Source organism: Phacochoerus africanus, chromosome 2 (assembly GCF_016906955.1).
Source record: "Phacochoerus africanus isolate WHEZ1 chromosome 2, ROS_Pafr_v1, whole genome shotgun sequence".
NCBI classification, from domain to species: Eukaryota; Metazoa; Chordata; class Mammalia; order Artiodactyla; family Suidae; genus Phacochoerus; species Phacochoerus africanus.
Window position 1 is genome coordinate 147289317 of NC_062545.1, and position 23574 is coordinate 147312890.

A 23574-nucleotide genomic window follows, 5' to 3' on the forward strand; every position below is an offset into this window, starting at 1 on the left:
ATATAAAAATTGAGTGTACAACTACTTGAGGGGAAAATGGGAGTTATTTACTCAAACAAAAAAGATGCAAATATGCAATAACCTGCAATCCTACTCTTAGGTTCATCCTAGAGAAATATCTATATGTCCAAGAAGACATTCTTAGAGTATTCTCAGTTTTACTGACAATAAACAATCAAAACTAAATGTCCATCAACAGTTTCTCCAGAAAAATACAAATTATAAAGGGACGATATTTATTTATTTATTTATTTAGGGCCACAGTGTGGCATATGGAAGTTCCCAAGCTAGGGGTCAAATTGGAGCTACGGCTGCTGGCCCATCCAAAATCCAGATTCGAGCCATCCCTGTGACCTACACCACAGCTCTCGGCAATGCTGGATCCTTAACCCACTGAGCAGGGCCAAGGACTGAACCCATATCCTCGTGGATACTAGTAGGATTCACTTCCACTGATCCATGACAGGAACTCCCTGTATTTATTTTTTTAAAAGAGGCCAAAAAATACATCTCATGTAAAAAGACAGATCAAGATCCACCATTTAAAAAGGTATTAGGGGAGTGGGTAACGAATCTGACTAGGAACCATGAGGTTGTAGGTTCGATCCCTGGCCTTGTCCAGTGGGTTAAGGATCTGTGGTGCAGGTCGCAGATGCGGCTCGGATCCTGTGTTGCTGTGGCTCTGGAGTAGGCCAGTGGCTACAGCTCTGATTCGACCCCTACCCTGGTAACCTCCACATGCCATAGGTTCAGCCCTAGAAAAGACAAAAAGACAAAAAATAAAAAAATAATAAAAAGGTATTAGGTAGAGAAGGTTCTATGGCTGAGTTTTTCCAACTCTGAAAAAACCAGATAATTTGTTTCTTCAATTACCCTAGACCATAGAAAAATACAGAAAATCCCTAATTTTTAAAAACTTTTTATTACAGAAAATTCCAAACACACATAGTAATACAGAGAAGAATATCATAAAAATCTTGTGTACCTATCCAAAAAATTTTCAACATTCATTGATCAGCGATTTAATCTGAGGCTAACAGAATCTTAACACTCAAACCTCGACAATTAACAGTACAAAAAGGCCTATGCCATAGCCAGAGCAATGCCAGATCCAAGCAGCATCTGCGACCTACACCACAGCTGACAGCACTGTTGGATCCTTAACCCACTGAGCGAGGCCAGGGATCAAACCCTCAACCTCATGGTTCCTAGATGGATTTGTTTCCACTGCATCATGACAAGAACTCCACAAAAGGTATTTTAAAACATGAATGGAGGAAAAATTCTAAATAAAACTGGCTAAGGGAATACAGCACTGCAGTAAAAATTATTATATAATAGCCAATTCTCGATATTTGAATTATTACTATATACTGGCCAGGGTTGTTTCAAGAGTGAAAGGCTAGTACAACATTAGAAATCCATCACATAATTACATCCAAACATTACAGAAAAAAAATGTTAATACTGGCCAAATAGGCAAGTGAAAACAATCAACAGCCACTCCTAACAAAACCACTAGTAAAGCAAAGATACAGCCAATGCAATTAATAATGGGACCACTGTCCAAAATCAAGAGCTATTCCACATTAAGTAGTGAGATGCTGAATGTATTTACTCTAAAATTAGTAATAGCACAGTGATACCTGCCAACACTACTGTTATTTACCACTATGTGGAGGCTCAGATGACACAATCATGACATAATGCACCTGAAATAGTAGGGGGGGGGGGGACTTTAGTGAGTATAAAAGAATACTAAAAAATTATTTGAATTAAGAGAATTTTAATTATGTTTTTAAAAAAAACAACATATTTTTTAACATCCTTAACAATCAGATGGAACGAAAAGAAAATGTGCCAGCAACAACAGCATTAAAAATTAAGTCTATACAGTCTTAGACTAAATAAGCAAGATAAAAATTCAAAAGCCATGGAAGAAAAAAAAAATGAATTCACTAGACTGAAAACGTTAATTGCACAGAAAAAGATATTATGGAGACTTTCATTTACCAAAAGAGCTACTACTAACTGATGAAAGATTGAAGAAAAAAAAAAAAAAACCCAACGGAAAAATGAGCAACAGACATGAACCAGGAAGTTCACTGAGGAAGAAATCCAATGATCATTAATATCACAAAAAGATGCTCAGTTCCACTACCAGTCAGGAAATTGTCAATTTAAAATCAGGAGTAACCATTTTAGAATCATCAGAGTGGTAAATATGGAATTCTGAGAAACAAATGTACAAACTACTTCTGGAAAGTAATCTGACACTAACCCATGAAAAAATTTAAATACCAATACCAACACACTCTTTTTTTTTTTTTTTTTGTCTTTTGTTGTTGTTGTTGCTATTTCTTGGGCCGCTCCTGCGGCATATGGAGGTTCCCAGGCTAGGGGTCGAATCAGAGCTGTAGCCACCGGCCTATGCCAGAGCCACAGCAACGCGGGATCCAAGCCGCGTCTGCAACCTACACCACAGCTCACGGCAACGCCGGATCGTTAACCCACTGAGCAAGGGCAGGGACCGAACCCGCAACCTCATGGTTCCTAGTCGGATTCGTTAACCACTGCGCCACGACGGGAACTCCACCAACACACTCTTTAATCCTTTTAGAAATGAAAAGAGAAATTAAATTCTTCTAGAATGAAATCGAGGATGAAAATGCTTATACAACACTATTTTGCATGAAGACCTAGAAACAGACTTTCTGTAATATGGAAAATTTCTCATCAAAATAGTAATAAGCTGGAAGGATATTTAACTGCATTAAATAAAATAAGCTACTGCTGGGGGATAAAGTGCAGAGCTTGAACGATAAAATTATTTTAAAAACACACAGATTTGTATAATGCTACATGTTTGACTGTGGAGAAAAGCTTAATTCAAGACAGTGAGAAATGGGAAGAGGTGGAGTGGGCAGATTTCGTCAATTTTACTTGTTCTAATGAGCATATGTGGCTTTCATAACAAAGATAAAAACTAAAATATTAAAACAAGTTACAATTAAATAGTTTTATCGAGAGATATGAAAAAAGCCCCCCCCAAAAAAATACGAGAAACAAACTGCAGAATATATGTGGTGTGACACCACTGAGGTATTAAAGGTAACTCTCTGCAGATCCACAAATACATGCCCACACTACAAGGAGAAAGATCTATAGACGGACTAAGGCCAACAGTGGTTCAGGGAAAGAAGCAAAAAAATCAGCCCAAGCCCAGAGAAACAGTAGATTTTTCTCAATTACTTCAACTTCCATTAGAAAATTTACATACTACCTATACAGATTGAAATGTCTTTAGATATTTTAAAGGTTAAAATATTTTAAAATAATGTTCATTATTTTAAAAATGGAATTAAGTCTAACTTTAAACAAAGAATTTGGTTCTATTAATGCACATTATTAGCAATCTTCTTCCGAGTTTCTATTTTCATACTCGTTTAACTACTCTGTGGGAGTGTATTTCAGTTTTAAATTTAATATATACATATGTATATATATATATTTTAAATGAGCCACATGTAAGTAAAACAGTCTTTTAGAAAAAAATTAAAAAGCCATATTTTCTAACTCAAATCAGAATGAACTACTTTTAATGATAAAAAGGTTAAAATTTTTAGCTACTGCTTATGTAATAAAATATCACATACAATTAGTCTAACTATAAATACATACAACTAAACCTTATCCCCAAATTGCTCCAGGTGCTTCAGAATAGGGCAATACAAAATAAATTCTCCCCACATTCTTTGCATTAAAAAAAATGCAAAAGATATTAACATGATCATTTTGAAGAAAGAGAATGAGCATAAATAACTACATACTTTTTTTTAACAGTTCTACAGACTTCTGGTGCTCTGCAATAGACTTCCAACTATTTGCTTAAAAAATATCAAAATACAACCATTTCCAATTGATTTTCTTCTTCCTTATAACTTTAAAACCTAAATTTAAAATGTGACTCGGAGTTCCCGTCGTGGCACGGTGGTTAATGAATCCCACTAGGAACCATGAGGTTGCGGGTTTGATCCCTGGCCTTGCTCAGTGGGTTAAGGATCTGGCGTTGTCGTGTGCTGTGGTGTGGGTCGCGGATGCATCTCGGATCCCGCTTTGCTGTGGCTCTGGCGTAGGCCGATGGCTACAGCTCCGATTACACCTCCAGCCTGGGAACCTCCATATGCTGCAGGAAGTGGCCCTAGAAAAGGCAAAAAGACAAAATAAATAAATAAAATATGACTAAGTGACATTAATGATAACTATCATCCTGATAACTCAGAATCAATAATACTTTAATCTGAACATCCCCAACGATAATCAAGACTGTTGTTCAATAGGGCTCTTGCTCTGCATAGCACACTAAACTTCCACTAAGTATTTTCATTTCATCTTTGGCTAATTTTCATACAATATTAGTACTTTTCTTTAATATTCTTTTTACAACATAACATTTCAGATGGGTGGAACTCATCATTTTATTAAATTTTTCATATAATTAAGGTCTGGAAAAATCATTCCTTCCTTTTACTGCATTTCCGTTACCTACCAAAAGATGGAGGCACTATTCAGTACATGTACATCTAAAGCAGTGCAGTTAACAGAATTATGAAGCAAGTCATTTATGTAATTTAAAATTTTCTAGGATCCATATTAAATAAACAGGGAGAAAACAATATATTTAATTTAACCCAATATGGCCAAATATTATTTAAGTAATCAATACAAATTATTAATGAAGTATTTCACACATTCTTTTTCGTGTACTCAGTCATCCAAATCCAACGCATACTTCATACTGAAAACAGACACTTAGAATACAATTTAGGCTGGCCACATTTCAAATGCCACTAGCGACACTTCACATGTGGCTAAGCGGAAATGGTGTTTAGGCAATGTAGATCTAGAGTAATAGTACAGAACATAGTAATCAACTTTTCCAAACACTTTAAATGTTCTAATATGACCAAATTTGACTGTTAAGTCTACTACAAGACAATAAGAATTTAGACACACAGAATTAGCCTACCATTGCTGGCAATTATTGAAAGGAACTGGTGAGGCCATAAAAATGAAAATACATTTTTCCCAAACCTTCCTCACATAATTCTACCCTAATGGCTCCCATGTAATATTTAAACTTTATCAAAAAATAACTTTTGCTATTACAAGTCGACCCAACTTTATGAAAACCATCTTTTGTCCTGATGTTGGACTCATGTTTATCTACCATACCCTGACTCCTAGGAGCACAGAAACTTCAGGCATTCTAGGAGACCTCAAAACCTTCAGAAGGGTATTTTTGTTTTTCCCCTGGAGGGTAAGGAGATAGCTTCTGTTTTCCAGATTTTTCACTTGTACACATTAATTTAGAGACTTGGGCTGGGTAAAAGCTCTATGGAAGACAGTTGTTAAGACAAAGTCTCTGAAACATGAGTTTTTACAGTTCACATAAATGGACTCACTGTAAAGAGAGTCTTAAGTCTTATCATATCAACTGGGTAACTAGGATGGCTGATTAACATTTACCCAATCAGAGTTCCCGTCGTGGTGCAGTCATTTAACGACTCCGACTAGGAACCATGAGGTTGCGGGTTCAATCCCTGCCCTTGTTCAGTGGGTTAACGATCCAGCGTTGCCATGAGCTGTGGTGTAGGTCACAGACATGGCTCGGATCCTGCGTTGCTGTGGCTCTGGTGTAGGCCAGTGGCTACAGCTCCAATTCGACCCCTAGCCTGGAAACCTCCATATGCCACAGGAGCAGCCCAAGAAAAGGCAAAAAGACAAAAAAAAAATTTACCCAATCAGATCAGCCAAGAATCAAAGACTGCTTTAAGTGCAAAAACTTCAGGCGTAAAGTCATAGGTGTCTGGGACCATTTAGCGGAGGCAGAGGGCAGGCAGCCATGTCAGGAGAGGGACCTGGAGAGACATTGTAGGAGGAAGGAACTCTCCTGTGTCCCTCAGCAGGTTCCTGCAGTATTTAGGGTCACACTCAGTGGCCAGCAACCAGTACACAGTCTGACACAAGGCATCTCCTCAAGAATAGCTTTCTCAAGCACCTTTGAAGGCAGATTTACTGCAAGTTCATTTGGTAACACACCACAGCAAATTCTCTGCCATCCAGTGAGCCTCAGGTGTATGGGGAGGAGTGGGGAATGCCTTTTCCTCTGGCACACCACCTCAGCATCAGGGGAAGTGGCTGCTCCTTATGTCTAACTCTGATATTCTTGAGAGTTCTCTTTATTTCTTACCAGCTAATCCTTCATTACTCCAGCCTCATTATATTTAATCTCTTTATATTAAACTTGCTCTAGTCACAACAAACTGTGCTTTCTGTCTCCTAGTTGGACCCTGATGAAATATGCCAGATTGCTAATTCTTCAAAGAGTTTCATTTCTATCTCTCGGGCCCTCCCCAACTGACTGGTTATGGCTGATTTAAAAATAATCTTAATACAGGAAATAAACTGAGCCTGAATGTTTACATCTTTTATAAAGGCAACTTCCTGTTACATAATAAATGACTCATCCTATAGAAACCAATTTACGCTTTTTCAGAAACTCGTTTATTGCATAAAGGTCAGCAAAATCTACATAGCTTAGGACAGAAACAAAAACTGGATACTGTTAAAAGGACTATCTCGGCCCCAATTAACAATAAAGATAGAAACTTAGAAACTAACTTAAAAACACTCCAAAGTTGTTCTTCATTGACAGGAAGAGTTTGGCTTTGGAGGGTTCTTAATACATATGAAAAAGAAAAACTACTCAGAATGCTGCAACCAGTCAGTCCTCTAAATTTTATATGGAAACATATTTATACACTGAAGTTCCACCTTGATAGTAACGTAAAAATTATAGTATGACACGAGAGAATTATAAGAATGAGAGAGGAAGAGAGATGTGGGTTCTGAGCCAGGTACTTAGACTCAAAAAAGAGTTATCCAGGGAGTGTGCTGAGAAAGCAGGGGGGAAATGACCTTTTATCTACTTTGCTATATTTGCAGGCTAAGTTTTCACAATTTAAATTTGTTCTTTATACAATGTAGTCTATTTTCTAGAAAAGTATGTGTGTGGAGAGGTATGCTTTTGAAAAATGTAAGTATCTGTACTGTTCATTGTGACAAATGACTTTCAGGCAATAAGCTATCATTCTGTACGTGATTCTTAATCTTTATTATAATAATGACTAACCTAGCCCATCTGAATTAGCAAGGAATCAGATTCCTTGTTCGAAAAGTATAACTTTTGTAGATATGAAGAACTTTTAGTAAAGAACAACTAAGGAAAGACTAAGAAGGATCCTTTTTTCACCTAAGGAATACTGCCATTAAGCCTTCACTAGTGGTATGATTATTACGTACTCAGATTAATAGAGTAAAATAGTAATTGTGTAGTATGTTTGAGTGATTTTATGTATGTATGTAATTTTTTTGCTTTGTAGGGCTGTACCTGTGGCACATGGAAGTTCCCACGCTAGGATTTTAATCAGAGCTGCAGCTGCCAGCCTATACCATAGCCACAGCAATGCAGGATCCGAGCTACATCCGTGACCTCCACCATAGCTCATGACAACACCAGATCCTTAACCCACTGAGCAATGCCAGGGATCAAAACTGTATCTTCATAGATACTAATCGCGTTCATTACCACTGAGCCACAACGGGATCTCCTGTTTGGGTGATTTATAACAAGAGACCAGTATTACTGTACTCTGCATTTTTTAATATGATTCTCTCAAAGGCAATAGAGAATTACCCAACATTATTTAAAACTAGAAATAAGATTCTTCATATATTTGCTACATTTTTTTTCCTACTTCTGCAACAAATTTTACTGAATTCAAAGGGGGCATTCTTTTAAGAAAAATAACAACACTCAAGGTGCATAAGCATGCACTGTGAGACAAACTAGTGTTGAGGCCTGCTCAGAACAAACCAGAGCAGTCTGTTTTTCAATATAAAATTCTATGTTTTATGTTTTATACTGTACTTGTATGAGAAAATAATTCTCAGTTGATGGAGTAAATAAGATGTGTACTTTTACTGAAAAAATAGTGATTATAAAGTATAATATTTCAGCTCACCTCTGGGCCATTAGATCCACGATCTCCTCCTAGAGGTTAACCACCAGCAATCACTGCACACAATATTACTACAGTTGGGTTTCCATTCACTAGAGAAATGTATCAACTATGGTCCTCCCTCAGCCTGGCCTCCTTACAAGGCATATGGAAAACAAAACCTCAGTATGGAATTTCAATATGGTAACGTAAAATTAACAAGATCTGAAAATAAAAGTTGGCTCTTATCTAAATAACAAAAGTTTAGGGAGTTCCCGCTTGTGGCTCAGCCCTTAACGAACCTGATTAGTATCCATGAGCATGGGGGGTTCGATCTCTGGCCTCGATCAGTGGGTGAAGGATCTGGCGTTACCATGGGCTCTGGTGTAGGTCACAGGTGCGGCTCGGATCCCGAGTTACTGTGGCTGTGGTGTAGACTGGCAGCTGCAGCTCTGATTTGACGCCTAGCCTGGGAAATTCCATATGCTGCGAGTGTGGCCCTAAAAAGACAAAAACAAAAACAAACAAACAAAAGTTCAGGATGGGACATCAATATTCTACTCACTTTGAAATGTTAGATAATCGTATCTAAAAACATTTAGTAACAATTCAAGTAATATATATTTTTTTAAATTTTCACATTCTCTCTAACCAAAAACATTTTCCAAGAGAGGGAAAAAAAAAAAAACAAAACTTCTTAGTAGTCCAAATAACCTGCTCCTTTGCTCTTGTGATCCAGCCAAGTGGCCAGCTTGCTATTCTTCCAACAAGTTGAATGTGTTTCCATCTTAGGAACAGCCCATGCTATGTCTTACCCTGGAGTGATCTTCATCTGGCTGGCTCTTGCTCATCATTTGAAGATGAGGAAACTCTAGAGAATCCTTCTGCCTTGAGCATGTTATTAATACTGCCCCCTCTTCCTTCACAATCACATCACCTTGATTTTTCTCATAGCACTTAACCACTAATGGAAATTACTTTTTCATAGTTTTGTGCTTTATTCACTTGGATCTAACCTCTACAGTAGCAGGGATTTTGCCTAGATTATTGAGGGCATAATTTATAATCATATACTGATAACACATATTATCAAAAAATACTTGATAAAGGAAAAATTAGCAGGATAATATCAAAATTATTGGTTTAAAAACAGAAAACTTTCAACCTTCACTAGAACACTAACTATGCTTACTCGATCACTCGCAATTAACTGAATTAGTCCTGTAGTAAGGCACAGGAGCCATGGGAAAGAAGACATCAATGGCTGGTGAACTTCACTGAGATGATTAATAAACTCTATGTTTCTACCTGACTATCGTTCACAAGTGAAGGGGGAAAAAAAAGAAAGGATGAAGGACTTCACAGTATGTCTGGAAAAGAAAATGTAGTGGTACCTGCACCAAATTAACTACCAACAATCACATAGAGATCTTGTTTTGAATAAAGCACCTTTCAAACTGAAGGTAATGAAACCTTTCTTACTTAAGACAAAAGACTAAAACCAAGAATCAGAAAACAAACTCTGAAATTTACCAGTCAAATACGGTCATTTCTCCACATTTTGAAACAGTAAAAGGAAATGTACCTGCTTATGATTAATTAATAGCATTAATAGCATTGCTGTGGCTATCTCAGCAATGATTTTTAGCCTGCTGGCAAAGCCCTATGTATATTCCAGAAAGAACTAGGCAGTATCTAACAGAAACTATATATACTAGGATGAAAGAACATTATAGCTCTCTAAACTCAAAAGAAAACATTAGAGAAGGTGACATAAAAAGTAAAGTGTGTGAACAAAAAACAAAAAAAAAACAAAACCAGGTCTTTAAAAGCCAAGGCTTCTCTAAAGTATTAAAAACACTCTAGATGCTACATGCACATATATGAGGACTTACCCAGCACTCTTAGGGAACAGTCATGAACTTGAATTCAACTCTGATGACACAGGTGGACTGCAGAGGTAAAGGGTACTAATCTCAAATAGAAGATCTCACTTGGCTCAAACCCTTGGACTTAGGTTAGAAATTCTCATCTTCTACGAACCAATTCTACATAATCATGTATTTGTTACATCATAAGCAGTATCAATACTGATTCCACTAACTTCAAAATTCAGTGGAGACATCTCTCTCAGGAGAAACAGTGAAAAGAAACTTTTTAGTTTTAAACTTGTCTAAACACTGCTTTCAAGTACTTTAAAAGCAATCATTTTTTTGAAATGGATATGCTAAATATAAACCATATTTTTTTTTCTATTCGTTAAAATATATATTCCCTACAACCCTTAGACAACATTAGGCCTCAGATAAACTTCATAAGTTTATGGAATGACCAAGTATAAGTAATACAAAATGTAAATTTTTACTGTCCAAATTTTCTACAGGTGAAGAATCTTATCCTAATTAGTCTGAGCTTTCACTATAATCAAATTTTTTCAATAATGTACCTGCTTATGATTAATTAATAGCATTAACAGCGGTTTCTTTCTTTTTAGGGTCGCACTGTGGCAAATGGAAGTTCCCAGGCTAGGGGTCAAACCAGAGTGTAGCTGCTGGCCTACACCACAACCACAGACATGCCATATCTGAGCCACATCTGTGACCTACGCTGCAGCTTGCAGCAACATCAGATCCTTAATCCAAAGCAAGGGATTGAACTTGCATGCTCATGGATACCAGTCAGGTTCTTAACCCCACTGAACCACTACAGGAACTCCACAATAGTTACTTTTATGAAAGAAGTTTATACAACAGCACCAAAAACAAGTAAACTTATGTTGTTCTTATAGGGAGGAAAGTCATAAAATGGGTCTGTTAAATTATCCGTAAATACTAGGGAGAGTACAATATAACCAAGCAAAGGCTCAGAATATACTCTACAAATCAAATACTCTCTAGCTATGTGGGGGCAACAGTGAAATAAGTGACAGAATCTCCTCACTGACAGCCCCTTGACAATTACCATTAGGCAGTGCCATAAGCTGTGGATTCTCAGAATCCCCAACTCCTTCCTAGAGGGCAAGTCTTGGCCCAGAGTGGGCAATAAAACAACACTGAATAAAATATGGAAAACAAACCTAGCAATAGGCATCAAGGTATAACAAAGTCACTTTAATAATTCTCTCTAGGAGTTCCCATCATGGTTCAGTGGTAACGAACCCAACCAGTATCCATGAGGACATGGGTTTGATCCCTGGCCTTGCTCAGTGGGTTAAGGATCTGGCATTGCTGTGAGCTGTGGTGTAGGTAGCAGACATGGCTCAGATCTTGCACTGCTGTGGCTGTGGTGTAGGCAAGGCAGCTACAGCTGATTTGACCCCTAGCCTGGGAACTTCCATATGCCATGGATGCGGCCCTAAAAAGACAAAATAATAGTAATTCTCTCTACACATATATTATTTTTTAATTTAAAAACAAACTATTTTAACATCCTAGATCAGGGAAAGACTGACAAACTTCTGTACATGGCTCTGTGGGCCATACAGTCTCTGTCACAACTTCTTAGTTATGACACTGAAGGATGGATTCCAATAAAACTTTATTTGCAAAACCAGGCAGGAGGCTGGGTTTGGCTCACAGGCTGTAGTTTGCCAACCTCTGTTCTAGAAAACAGTAAAGGTATACTGCCTACCTAATAGTGATGAAGAAATAAGCTTGTGTGTTCTCAGAACTCAGACCATGTAACATTTGCTATCTAAGGAAAGAAAGAAGATCATGACGACAGTGGAACCAATGGAATGCTTTGTAGACTTCTATTCCCTTATGTATCCTCCTTTCTCTACACCAGTAAGGTCAAACACTTGAGTCAAAAGGCCAAGACTCTTAATCCTGGCTCCAATCTATTGTCACCTATATAACCCTGGACTTTATCACAACCTACAGGATGAGGAAATCTTAGGAATGGATGGAGATGAGCAGCTATGAAAGCATGTTTGGAGACTCTAGCTGATGATACTCCTCACCACCACAATGATAGCAGCTAATGTTTGCCAGGTGGTATAAGAACCAACTTCCACAACAACTTTGTAATGTGTAATGCCTTATTTACAGCAAATGGGAGGTTTCAAGTTCATGTAAGTACCAATGGCAGGCTGGGGCTCAAATCCCAGAAAAACTGGCTTCAAAGCCCAAAGAAATCACTACCTCCTATTGCTTCTGACAAAATGAAGGTTACTATTCTCTGCAGATAACTGTGTATCTTCAAAACATACAAAAATATTCAGCAATATGGGGCGATAACAAGGTGGGGCTAGTGTCTTACACACTAAACAAACTTTTCACATGATTGAGTCTTTTGTATCACTTTCTAAATAAGAAAATTTAAATAACATGTATAAAACAAAGACATCTGTACAAACAAAATTAAGTAAGAAAAGGAAAATGTCCCATGGTGTTTCTTCACACTAGGATTTTACCCTTATACCATATCTAAGTTGTTTCTCGAAATGCAAGGCATCCTCTAAATTAAAACTCCAGTTATTTGGATTTTAGGACTAACTTTAGGGGGGAAATAAAATCTTTAAGCAACTGGTATTATTTTACATCTTGCCTGTAGGCAGGTTATTTAATTTTTAGGAATTATATTCTCAGCACATTCAGAAAAGAATCTGAAGGCTTTCGGTCTTCTGCTGTTGAAATATTATCTTTTCCTTGTATATGCGACATATTCTAACCAGAAGTTTCCAAATCTGGTAATGTACAGAAGAGAATGATATCAAGAACTTAAAAAAAAAGTTTTTCTTGCCTCCATCTCAGATGAATTGGGAAGAGGCTCCAGGTTTCTACTCATATTTTTAAAGATCTCATATAACCGGTGTAACCCATATAGAACTCTTGAGGTTCCCAAGAGAAGTAAAACATCCCAATATAATGTGAAGATAATTAAAACTTCAAAAAAAAACCCCTCGACTTTGAGCTAAAAGTTTCTGATGCCAGTGTTTAGGAAATTTAAATGGGAAAAAAAGCAGGTATTAAAAAGAACTTTCTAAGATTTAGAATTTGGTGACAATAAAAACATAGGCCAAAATTTTGATGAGTATTTCTTTTCTTTAAAGGAAAATCATGTTCAAATTGCTTGATGCCAGCATGTTTTCCAGGCAAGAGAAATGTGTTAAAATTACAGCTACTCCCCATGATTCGTCAAGGGTGTTAGTTCTATCACTGCGTATGTGCTGTGATGGCTGTCCTTTTCCAGATAAGGTCTATACTGTGTTGGGGAGGTTTTTAGAAGTAATTTATTAACCTGCAGCAGTTAAAAATAATCAGTTTTAAGTCAGTTCTGCATGTGATATATTATACTATTCCTTATAACCTTAATTCCAAAGGTAAAGGTTAATATAATTTATAAATCTAAAATCTGAAATTCTTTAAGAATCAGCTTCACAATCTAAAATCAACTGTGTACAGCAGCTATATCAGTGTGATTTCTGACAATCTTTAAAGAGCTCTCTCCCAGGGAGATCTTCTTGCTTTTCCTTTTACTTCTCCCTTGCCTCCTCACCTTCCTCAGGAAACATTCCTGGGCACTTCTGGGCATTCTATCCATATTCCATTTCTCAGCAACTCCAGTGACTTCTATGGCTTCAGCTAATAGCCATGTGCAGGTAAGTCCCAAATCACCATCTTTAATCTTAAACTGTTCAGTGCCCACAAAAGATCTCCATACAGATTGCTGTTAAACCCAAGGCCCACTGGTGGCCTTTAGGGCCCTGGGAATGTCCAGAAATTTTATGTAAAATGCCACATGTTCATGTACGTGTGCATTTTTCTGGAGAGAAGGGTCATAATATTCATCAGATTCTCAAATGTATATGTGATCCCAGAGATTGTAAACTCAGGTTAAGTCACCTACTACTAGCACACCAGACCCTTTGGCATCAGACAGTGTATTTTAACGAGGAAAACAAAGTCCGGGTTAATCTCTCCACTAAAGGACTTCTACTACATACAGTTAACCTATCCAAGGAGTAGATTCCTAAAGGCTGTTAGCATCTTCTAAGGCAGTGGGTCCACAAACTGCAGCTGAAGGTCAACTGTTTTTTTAAATAAAGTTTTACTGGATAAGAGCTATGCCCTTTCATTTACCCACTCACTATGTACAGTTGTTTTTGTGCTACAAAGACAGAGCTGAGTAGTGACAAGACTTGGCTCACATGCCTAAAATAATTACTATTTAGCCTTTTATGTTCAAGATTGACTGAACTCTGTTAAGATAAAAAATACCTAAACTGATAAAGAAACACAAACCTAATTTAAGTAATCAAAAGAAAATATATCTTATAATTTTATTTCTAAGCAATACTGGAAACATGTACCAAGCACACCCAACTGTTTTATTTTAAACAAGAGAGTGTGATTACCTGCCATTGCTGGGCTGCTGTGGAGAGTGTCTAGAATGGTCAGAAGGCTCTGACCGCTGATCAGGAGACCGCGACCGGCTGTGACGGGGAGGCCTGTCGTGTGATCGCCCAGAATGATCTGATGCCAGTGACTGAATTTCTGAAATGTCTGTTAAACAAAAGTGTGCTGTTTATTTTCCCATGCAATGATTATAGTAAAACATAAGGTACTCAAATGACTACAGAAATAAGCTACTAAGTATAATTTCATGTAAAATGGTCAACATATTATGCATTAACTTAAAATAGCCACTAACCAATATTAGTGAGCTGTCAGCAGGAAAAAAAAAAAAGTTTTTTAATTCTTAAATTTTGAAGGTATCTGGCTTGTAGAAAAGCATCATCTCATTCTAACATGTCAAATCTTCCCACTTTAAGAAACAGGTCACTTAAAAGCAATCTGCAAACAGAACCCTACTCACCATCTCTCTCAGAAGCATTAGCAGAGTGGATACTGTCAGAAAGATCAGGGACGTTCAACAGTGTAGCCCGTTCATCTCTCTGAACTACCATTTTTAACTTGCCTTTAGACCTTTCTATCAATGTTTTTGCATCCGTCAATGACATATTTTCTGTCACGGTACCATTTATCTGCAACAGAAAAGAAACTATAGGTTGAAGGTAAATGACAAAAATGCAAATGTTAACTTAGTCTGACATGAACAGGAATATCTCAACTACTCACTGGCTTGATCTAATGACCAAAATATTCTCTTTACGCTTTCCTAAATTATCAAAATATTCCTCCACTCTGAAATAATAAAATCTGTACTATACTGTTGCTCTGCCAGAAAGCCCAAATTAGCAACCTCCAACTCCTCCCCATCACTTTCTATTACTTCTGAGCAAACTAACAAAACATTTCAATAGCTATCTTGGAGGAGTTATCAAAACCACTTACTATGGAAAAATGGACAAATCTATCTACAAAGGAACTCCTATTAGTGAATAATATACATTTGGAGTGAATAATTCTCTTAGGATGACTCTATATTTAAAGAAAAGCATCAGAATTGACATGCTGTAACAGCTAGTGGCAAACTATCTAGTCCCCCAAATACTGATTTCTAACACTTTTGGCAAAATTGCTTCAAGCATGTACGGAAGCTACGTGGTCACAGTAGAATGTGCTTTCTATTGCAGTTCATCAAAATTAAGAATATGACTATACCTTCAATACAACATCGCCTTCTTGAATATTGCCATCTCTTGCTGCCAAACTATCTTGTGAAATTTCCTTTACAAATATATGGCTGGCCAATCGAAGACCATATTCTGAAATAATATATTTAAATGTCTTTAGTGTAAAATCCCAAGACACTTAAATAGAGTTTAAAAGTATGAAACTAATAATCACTGCATAGAGTTTTTAAGTACAATCAATAATAAGAAATTATTCTTGGCCTCCTGTAAAGAAGACATCTCCTCTAATCATCAGAGTCTATCAAGGGAAAGCAAAGGGAATGTGTATTATTCAAAGAGAAAACAGACAGACACATCATGCTGTCACTGCACTGAGGGAGAGAAAACTCCAAAGAGAAGACCATTTTTCTATGTATCATACTGATAAATTAACTTCTCAGAAGTTTTAATGAATACAACTTGAAAAGGAAAACTGGCAAGACTGACGATCTTATCAACAGCTTGTATTACCAAGCATACACAGTTTTTGTTTCCCCCGGTTTCTAGAGCACAAGTGCTTTGGATCTATCCACCTCCAATGCTAAGGGACATACACAGGCCTGAAGGGAGCCAAGGAGTCATGTAGAGGCATTAAAGATGCCAGTCCTTTAAACAACCAACAAAGTATCTATGAGCATGGCAACATTAATCACACCTATGGGTGCAGGAGGAGCCAAAGTTAAAGAAGTTACACCAGGAGAGTCCAGAAAACTATCCAAGGGCCTGCAAAGTGGTAGACTTTTTTTCTTTTAAATTAGAACAAAGACCACAACTATCAGTATATTGTCAAGAGGAGTAGGACTGCTCCTCCTTATGTTAGAAGAAAAGAGAATGGCTCTGAATTTTACAGGGGTGTGTGTGTGAGAGAGAGAGAAAAAACAAAAGCAAAAACCAAGATGGGAAACAAAATTGTTTCTAACATGGGTGAAGTAGCTAGCAGGCCTGCTCCTCAAGCTTATTTTAAAAGTTACGTAAGAGTTAAAAGACTCTGGACTTCCTGTCGTGGCACAGTGGAGACCAATCCAACTAGGAACCATGAGGTTGTGGGTTTTATCCCTGGCCTCACTCAGTGGATTAAGGATCCAGTGCTGCTGTGAGCTGAGATGTAGGTTAGAGACGCGGCTCGAATCTGGCATTGCTGTAGCTCTGGTGTAGGCAGCTGTAGTTCCGTTAGACCCCTAGCCTGGGAACCTCCATGTGCCTTGGGTGTGGCCCTAAAAAGAAAAAAAATTAAAAAAAAAAAAGACATTTTAAGGGATCTGAGCTTCTTTTTAGAAATGGTCATTATATCTCACAGGAATAAAGTACTGATTAAAGACTGTCCTTATTCAAGATTTAAAAATTATAAATGACCAATAGAGAGTTGACTCCAAAATATTTTCCTTGTGTGTTAATGTTTTCATTTATTCTAAGTATTTCCTTGGTAAATATTATAGTAGGTGGTAGGCACTATAGATAAAAACCAACAAATGAGATACTCTGGCAACTTACATAGTCAGTAGGGAAAAAGACATTACCACAATTATAAGTGCGATGAAGAGTTCATATGGGGCAATGCAAGATTCTGCGTCTGGTGGGGATCAGGGAAGGCCTCCCTGAGAAGCAAATGCCAAAGCTGAAAGTCTAAGAAATACTAAAGTGGAAATACTAAAACTAAATTAGAAAAATGAAATTGTGTGTTGTTTTTGGTGGTGGGGTATGTGTGGGGGCCCGTAGGGGAAGTAGAGACAAAATGGTTAAAAACAAATGCACCAGAAGGTATGACATAAACATCAGGCAGGTTTGATGGAGTCATAAGCATATGGTTAAGAGTAAAAGAAGAATCCCAGAGGATCCTCTAACCAACTGAAGCAATCTGCAGAATCCCGGAGAGGGATCTGGAGAGTAGTTTATGAGGTTTAACGAACGAGTCCACTTAAGAGATGACGATGTGATGTTCAGTACATCCCAAAAAAAGGGAAAAAAAAGAAAGAAAAAAACCCACAGAAACTATGTGTTGAATAGCTTGATTGTGGTGATCATTTCATAGCAAACACATCAAACCATCACACTATACACCTTAAATATATATAACTTTATGTATTTAAATAAAATATCAACTACACCTCACTAAAGATAGAGAAAAAAGGATGATGGCAGCTTAAATGAGGGTGGAAATCATGGCGAAAGGAAAAGGGGGGACAAGAAAGCATGGTGTTAGGAAGTCAGAATGTGTGAATCAGGCATAGGAAAGTAGGAGAAAAAAGATACTACAGATCACACCATGTTACCCATGACTGGTTTGAGAAACTGCAGACAGGAGTATATTCAATGGGATACTTTATTAGACACATGAGAAAAAAATTCTAAGAGGGAGATGTAAGTTTCACCTGAAATGTGCTGAATCTGAGGGACCTAGAAGAACACCTAAGTGAACATGCCTAGCAGTCAGCTGGAACACAGGAGTATACACATTTGAGCTGAAGAAGGTTTTGTCATCATGAGCAGCTCACTGTACTAAGAGTAGGTGAGGTTTCCTAAAGGTGACATGTGAAGCAGAAAAGGGATTCCAGAACAGAATCTACAGAACATTAAAAGGTAGGATGAGGAGAATGAGTTTGCCAAGTAAAGAAAAGGGGGAGGGACCCCCCAGGTACCCCCTTCCCACAGCATTACAGAAGCCAGGAGAGAACATTTCAAAAAACAAGGAGCAGTTAACTATGTGAAATGGTACTGGAAATGCAAGTAAGATAAAAACTGAAATTTTCCTTTTTTTTCTTTTTTAGGGCCACTGGTGCAGCATATGGATGTTCCCAAGCTAGGGGTCGAATCAGAGCTGCAGCTGCTGGCTTACCACAGCCACAGCAACTCAGGATCCGAGCTGAGTCTGTGACCTACACCACAGTTCATGGCAATGTTGGATCCTTAACCACTGAGTGAGGCCAAGGATCAAACCTACATCCTCAAGGATACTAGTTGGGTTCATTTTCTGCTGAGCCACAGCAGGAATTTCCAACACTGAAATTTTCTACTGGATTGTACGTAACCAGTTTTGGGAGAAGGGTAGAAGAGATACCAGAGCAGAGAGGGCAAAGGAGGAGAAAGGGCTCTAAACAGACAGTCCGAGAGGTCTGCTGTGCACGAGGGGGGTCAATAGCCAGGAAGCACGTCACGTCAGGTTGTGGTAAAGCAGATCCAAGTGAGCCTCCATGATTCCCCTTCTCTAATACCTTTTTTTTTTTTTTTTTAAACAAGTGGCTGCATCTGTGGCATAGGGAAGTTCCCAAGCTAGGGGTCAAGCCATAGCCACTGTAGAAGCAACACCAAGTAGATACACTGTGAGCCACATAGGATGTCCTCTAACACCTTTTTATCAAAATGATCAGCCATCAATGACTTCGTGCATATGAGAGACATGCCCACAGCATCAAGAAGCCACAGTCAGACTCATTTTTATCAAATGCAATTACCTAAGGGGAGGCAGCTAGGCTTCACTTTCAAAATTTTTAAACAAATCTCTTGTTTTAGAGCAATATCCTATAAGGAGCTCCTTTCCCTCCATCTCACCACTGAGAAAAGCTGCCTGCCCTCCCTACCATCCGATGGTTTCTGCCCAGAGGAATGCTACTACTGATCCAAATAGCTACATAAAACACTGAATTTCAAATGTAATGAGCTGACATTTCTTGTACTAGCCTCTTCTAATCACAAGTAATTGAACTACTGGACAATTTATTTGAAGCACTATCTGCTACCAAAAAAATGATTCAAGAAGAGAAAAGAGATGATCCCTGAAGTCTCACATGAGAGGATTTGACTTAAAGCAACAGGACACAAGAAAGAAGATAAAAAAAAGACAACAAAGCAAAGAGAGAGATACCAAAATTACTTCTCATTAAAATTAGTCTTAAAATTTTCACGTGAAAATGACAAACTAGTTAGAAAATACCTTCATTTTTCCGGGATTTCACCAGTGTGACTTTGGTGGGTTTGGTGGGTTGACTGGAGGCCACAGACCGCCTATCGGATCTTGGAGACAGACTCCTATCCCTACTGGCACTTCTCTCCCTGGCCCAGCTCTTCTCACTCCTCCTATGGTTAGGACCCCCACGGCCACTTCTTGGGTCGTGTGCTTCTTCCTCGTAACTATCCTCTTCATTCTCAGACACCGGGTCAGGATCAGGACGACTTACTGGTATCTGAACTTTCTTCTTCCTGCGAATGGTCTAAAAATAAGAAAGATCACAATATGAGCTGAAAATTTTCATATATGTACCTTCAGTTCCTAAAATAAAGGGAAATCATGTTTTATTGTCCCATATTAATTATGAATAAGAAATATAATACAAAATTATGGAGTTCCCATTGTGGCACGGTGGTTAACGAATCCCGACTAGGAACGATGAGGTTGTGGGTTTGATCCCTGACCTTGCTCAGTGGGTTAGGGATCCGGCATTGCCGTTAGCTGTGGTGTAGGTTGCAGATGCAGCTCGGATCTGGCATTGCTGCGCCTCTGGTGTAGGCTGGCAGCTACAGCTCTGATTAGACGCCTAGCCTGGGAACCTCCATATTGCACGGGTGTGGCCCTAAAAAGACAAAAAGACCAAAAAAAGGAAATATAATACAAAATTGTAACAAATTACTAAGGAATAAATTTCCATAATAGTTGTCTTTCCTGCTCTCCTGGTAAACAGATCTGGTTAAAAAGCAAATTTGGAATAGAGGACCTAATAAAGTTCTTAATTAATTCAGGTGATCTTCAAGGTGTAATTACTATAAGCTAAAAGGAAAACTAATAATTATTGGTGGTTTGAATAAAGGAGGGAGTTTGTACTCTAATACATCATCAAATATGCTGCAGTTGTTACCAAACCACAGCAAACTTGCAGGCCCAACTTGACTTCTTAAAAATTTCAAAATCCATCAGTATCAAGGCCCACAACTGTCCTTCTGGAACTCTAAGAGCTAAGTTTATTGTACCTCTGCACTAATACTTAGTGTGCTGGAGCCAACAACTCCATGACATTTTACTAATATAAACTGCTTTCAGTTTCTCTCTCCAATGTATAATTTCTGGTCTAGGTAAAAATTCCTTCTTCCGGCTTTCTTTCCTCAATTGACTCTGGTATTGGTTCAATTTCCCCTGTACACAATTTCCTTCAGTTTCTCTACATTCAAGAGAATACATGCATTGCCTTCTGACTGAGTGGCCTCTTAACCCCTGGACTGCACTTTGCCTTCTCACACCAGTATACACTTAATCTCGTCAAAGATCTACAAGGTCTTCCTTATCTCTGACTTCTGATATCTTAATCTACTGAAACTTTTCCACATCCATCTTATTTCTGGTTTCCCCATGCCCTCCTATTCCCCCGTCCATCAAGCCCCTCCTGGTTTCAACTGCTTTCCTCCCAAGTTCAGTGAAATGCCATGCTGCAATATTTTAATAATCTTCTCAAGCCAAAGGACACCACAGCCCTGTAGCCTGCCCTGCCAGGGTCCAGTCCACCCGAGTAGGCTGACACCAACCCTGGACCTCCAGGGCCCTGTAGCCAGAGATCACAGGACTAGCCTGCTTATCCTTGGCACTAGCCCTGGGACACACAGGACCCTGTCCCTGCCTACCAGTAGGCCAATACCAGCTCTGAAACACCTTGGACCCATCCGGCAGATACCCTGGGATCCAGCCCCACTCAATAAAATGGTGAACCTGGAAGAAATGAACAAATGCCTAGAAATGTACAGTTTCCCAAGACTAACCAGAAAGAAACAGAAAATACAGACAGACCAATTACCAATAATGAAACTAAATTAGTAATTTAAAAACTCCAAACAGGGAGTTCCCATTGTGGCTCAGTGGGTTATGAACCTGACCAGTATCCATGAGGATGTGGGTTTGATCCCTGGCCTTACTCAGTGGCTTAAGGATCCTGCAGTGCTGTCAGCTGTGGTGTAGGTTGCAGATATAGCTTACATCCTGCCTTGCTATGGCTGTAGAGTAGGCTGGCAGCTGCAGCTCCGATTTGACCCCTAGCTGGGAATTTTCATATGCTACGGGTGTGGCCCTAAAAGGCAAATAAATAAGGAACTCCCAACAAACAAAAGTCCAGGACCAGATGGGTTCACAGGTAAATCCTACCAAACACTTAGGGAAGAGTTAACATGTATCCCTCTCAACCTCTTCCAAAACACTGCTTCTGAATGCATTTTATGAGGCCAGTATCACCCTGACAGCAAAACCAGACAAAGATATCACACACAAAAAAAATTACAGGCCAATATCATGATAAACACAGATAAAAATTCCTCAACAAAATACCAGCAAACCAAATTCAACAATATATTAGTGGATCATACACCATGACCAAGTGGAATTTATCCCAGGGATGTAGGGATGGTTCAATATCCAAGGAAAGGAATTCAAATTGGAAAGGAAGAAGCACAATGTTTGCTGTTTGAGGATGACATGATACTGCATGAGAAAATCCTAAAAATGCCACCAATAAAATACTGGACCTCATCAATAATAAGTTCAGCAAAGTCGCAGGTACAAAATTAATACAGGTACTGCTGCAGTTCTATACACTAACAATGAACTATCAGAAAGAGAAACTAAGAAAACAATCCCATTTATAATCCCATCAAAAAATAAATGCCTGACAATAGATCTAAGAAGGAAAAAAGACCTGGTCATAGAAAACATAAAGACACTGATGCCAGAAATTGAAGATGACATGAACAGATGGAAAGATACATGGAGTTCAAGGATTAAAAGAATTAATACTATTAAAATGACATACTATTCAAGGCAATCTAGAGATCCAATGCAATCCCTACCAAAATACCAACAGCCATTTTTCACAGTAATTCTAAAATTTACTGGAAACACAGAAGATTCCAAAAAGCAACAACAACAACAACAACAAAAACACCCAAAAGCCAGGAGTTCCCATTGTGGCTTAGCAGGTTAAGAATCCTACTAGCATCCACGAGGATGGAGGTTCAATCCTTGTCTTGCTCAGTGGGTTAAGGATCTGGTGTTGCCACAAGCTGCGGTGTAAGCAGAAGGTGCAGCTCGGATCCAGCATTGCTATGGTGTAAGCCTGGGAACTTCCATATGCCACAAGTGAGACCCTAAAAAGCAAAAACAAAAAACAAAACCAAAAAATCTCAAAGAACCCAATATAATGTCTGTGAAGTGTGGGTTCGATCCCTGGCTTTGCTTAGTGGTCTAAGGATCTGGCCTTGCTCCAAGCTGCAGCATAGGTTGCAGATGTGGCTCAGATTCACTGTTGCCATGGCTGGGGCATAGGCCTGCAGCTGTGGCTCTGATTCAACACCTAGCCCAGGAACTTCCATGTGCCACAAGTGTGGCTATAAAAACAAATAAAATAAAAACCAAATACAATCTTGAGAAAGAAGAACAAAACCAGAGGCATCATAAACCCAGATTTAAAACTATACAATATGGCTACAGTCATCTAAACAGCATTGTACTAGCACAAAAACAGACACATAAATCAATGGAACAGAATTTTAAAAGCCCAGAAAATGAATCCACACTTATATAGGCAATTAATCTATGACAAAGGAGGCATGAATACACAATGATGAAAAAATAACCTTCTTCAATAAATGGTGTTGGGAGAAGTAGACAGCAAAAAAAATCATACTAGACTACTTTCACACTATGCACAAGAAAAACAAATTCAAAATGGATTAAAGATTTGAATTTAAGACCTGAAACCATAAAACTTCTAAACAAAAACATAGGCAGTAAGCTCTTTGACATAACTTTTAGTAATTTTTTTTAAAGATATGCCTTCTCAGGCAAGGGATACAAAAGCAAAAATAAAAAAAAATGGAACTCCACCCAACTAAAAAGGTTTTTAACACAGTGAAGGAAACAATCACCAAAACAAGATGGCCACTTACTGAATGGGAGAAGATATT

At 38.3% G+C, this 23574-nt stretch overlaps 1 protein-coding gene across 5 annotated transcripts in view; it reads right to left on the bottom strand.

Moving 5' to 3' along the window:
* TJP1 (tight junction protein 1) overlaps positions 1–23574 on the bottom strand; it is a 129511-nt gene that overhangs the window by 50199 nt on the left and 55738 nt on the right. For all 5 annotated transcript variants that reach the window (XM_047766890.1, XM_047766889.1, XM_047766888.1 and 2 more), the window contains exons 5-8: positions 19571–19847; positions 15632–15735; positions 14883–15051; positions 14422–14569 (exon numbers count right to left, since the gene is read on the bottom strand). In XM_047766890.1, the coding sequence (XP_047622846.1) occupies positions 14422–14569; positions 14883–15051; positions 15632–15735; positions 19571–19847 (698 nt within the window). The remainder of the gene's footprint in view (positions 1–14421; positions 14570–14882; positions 15052–15631; positions 15736–19570; positions 19848–23574) is intronic.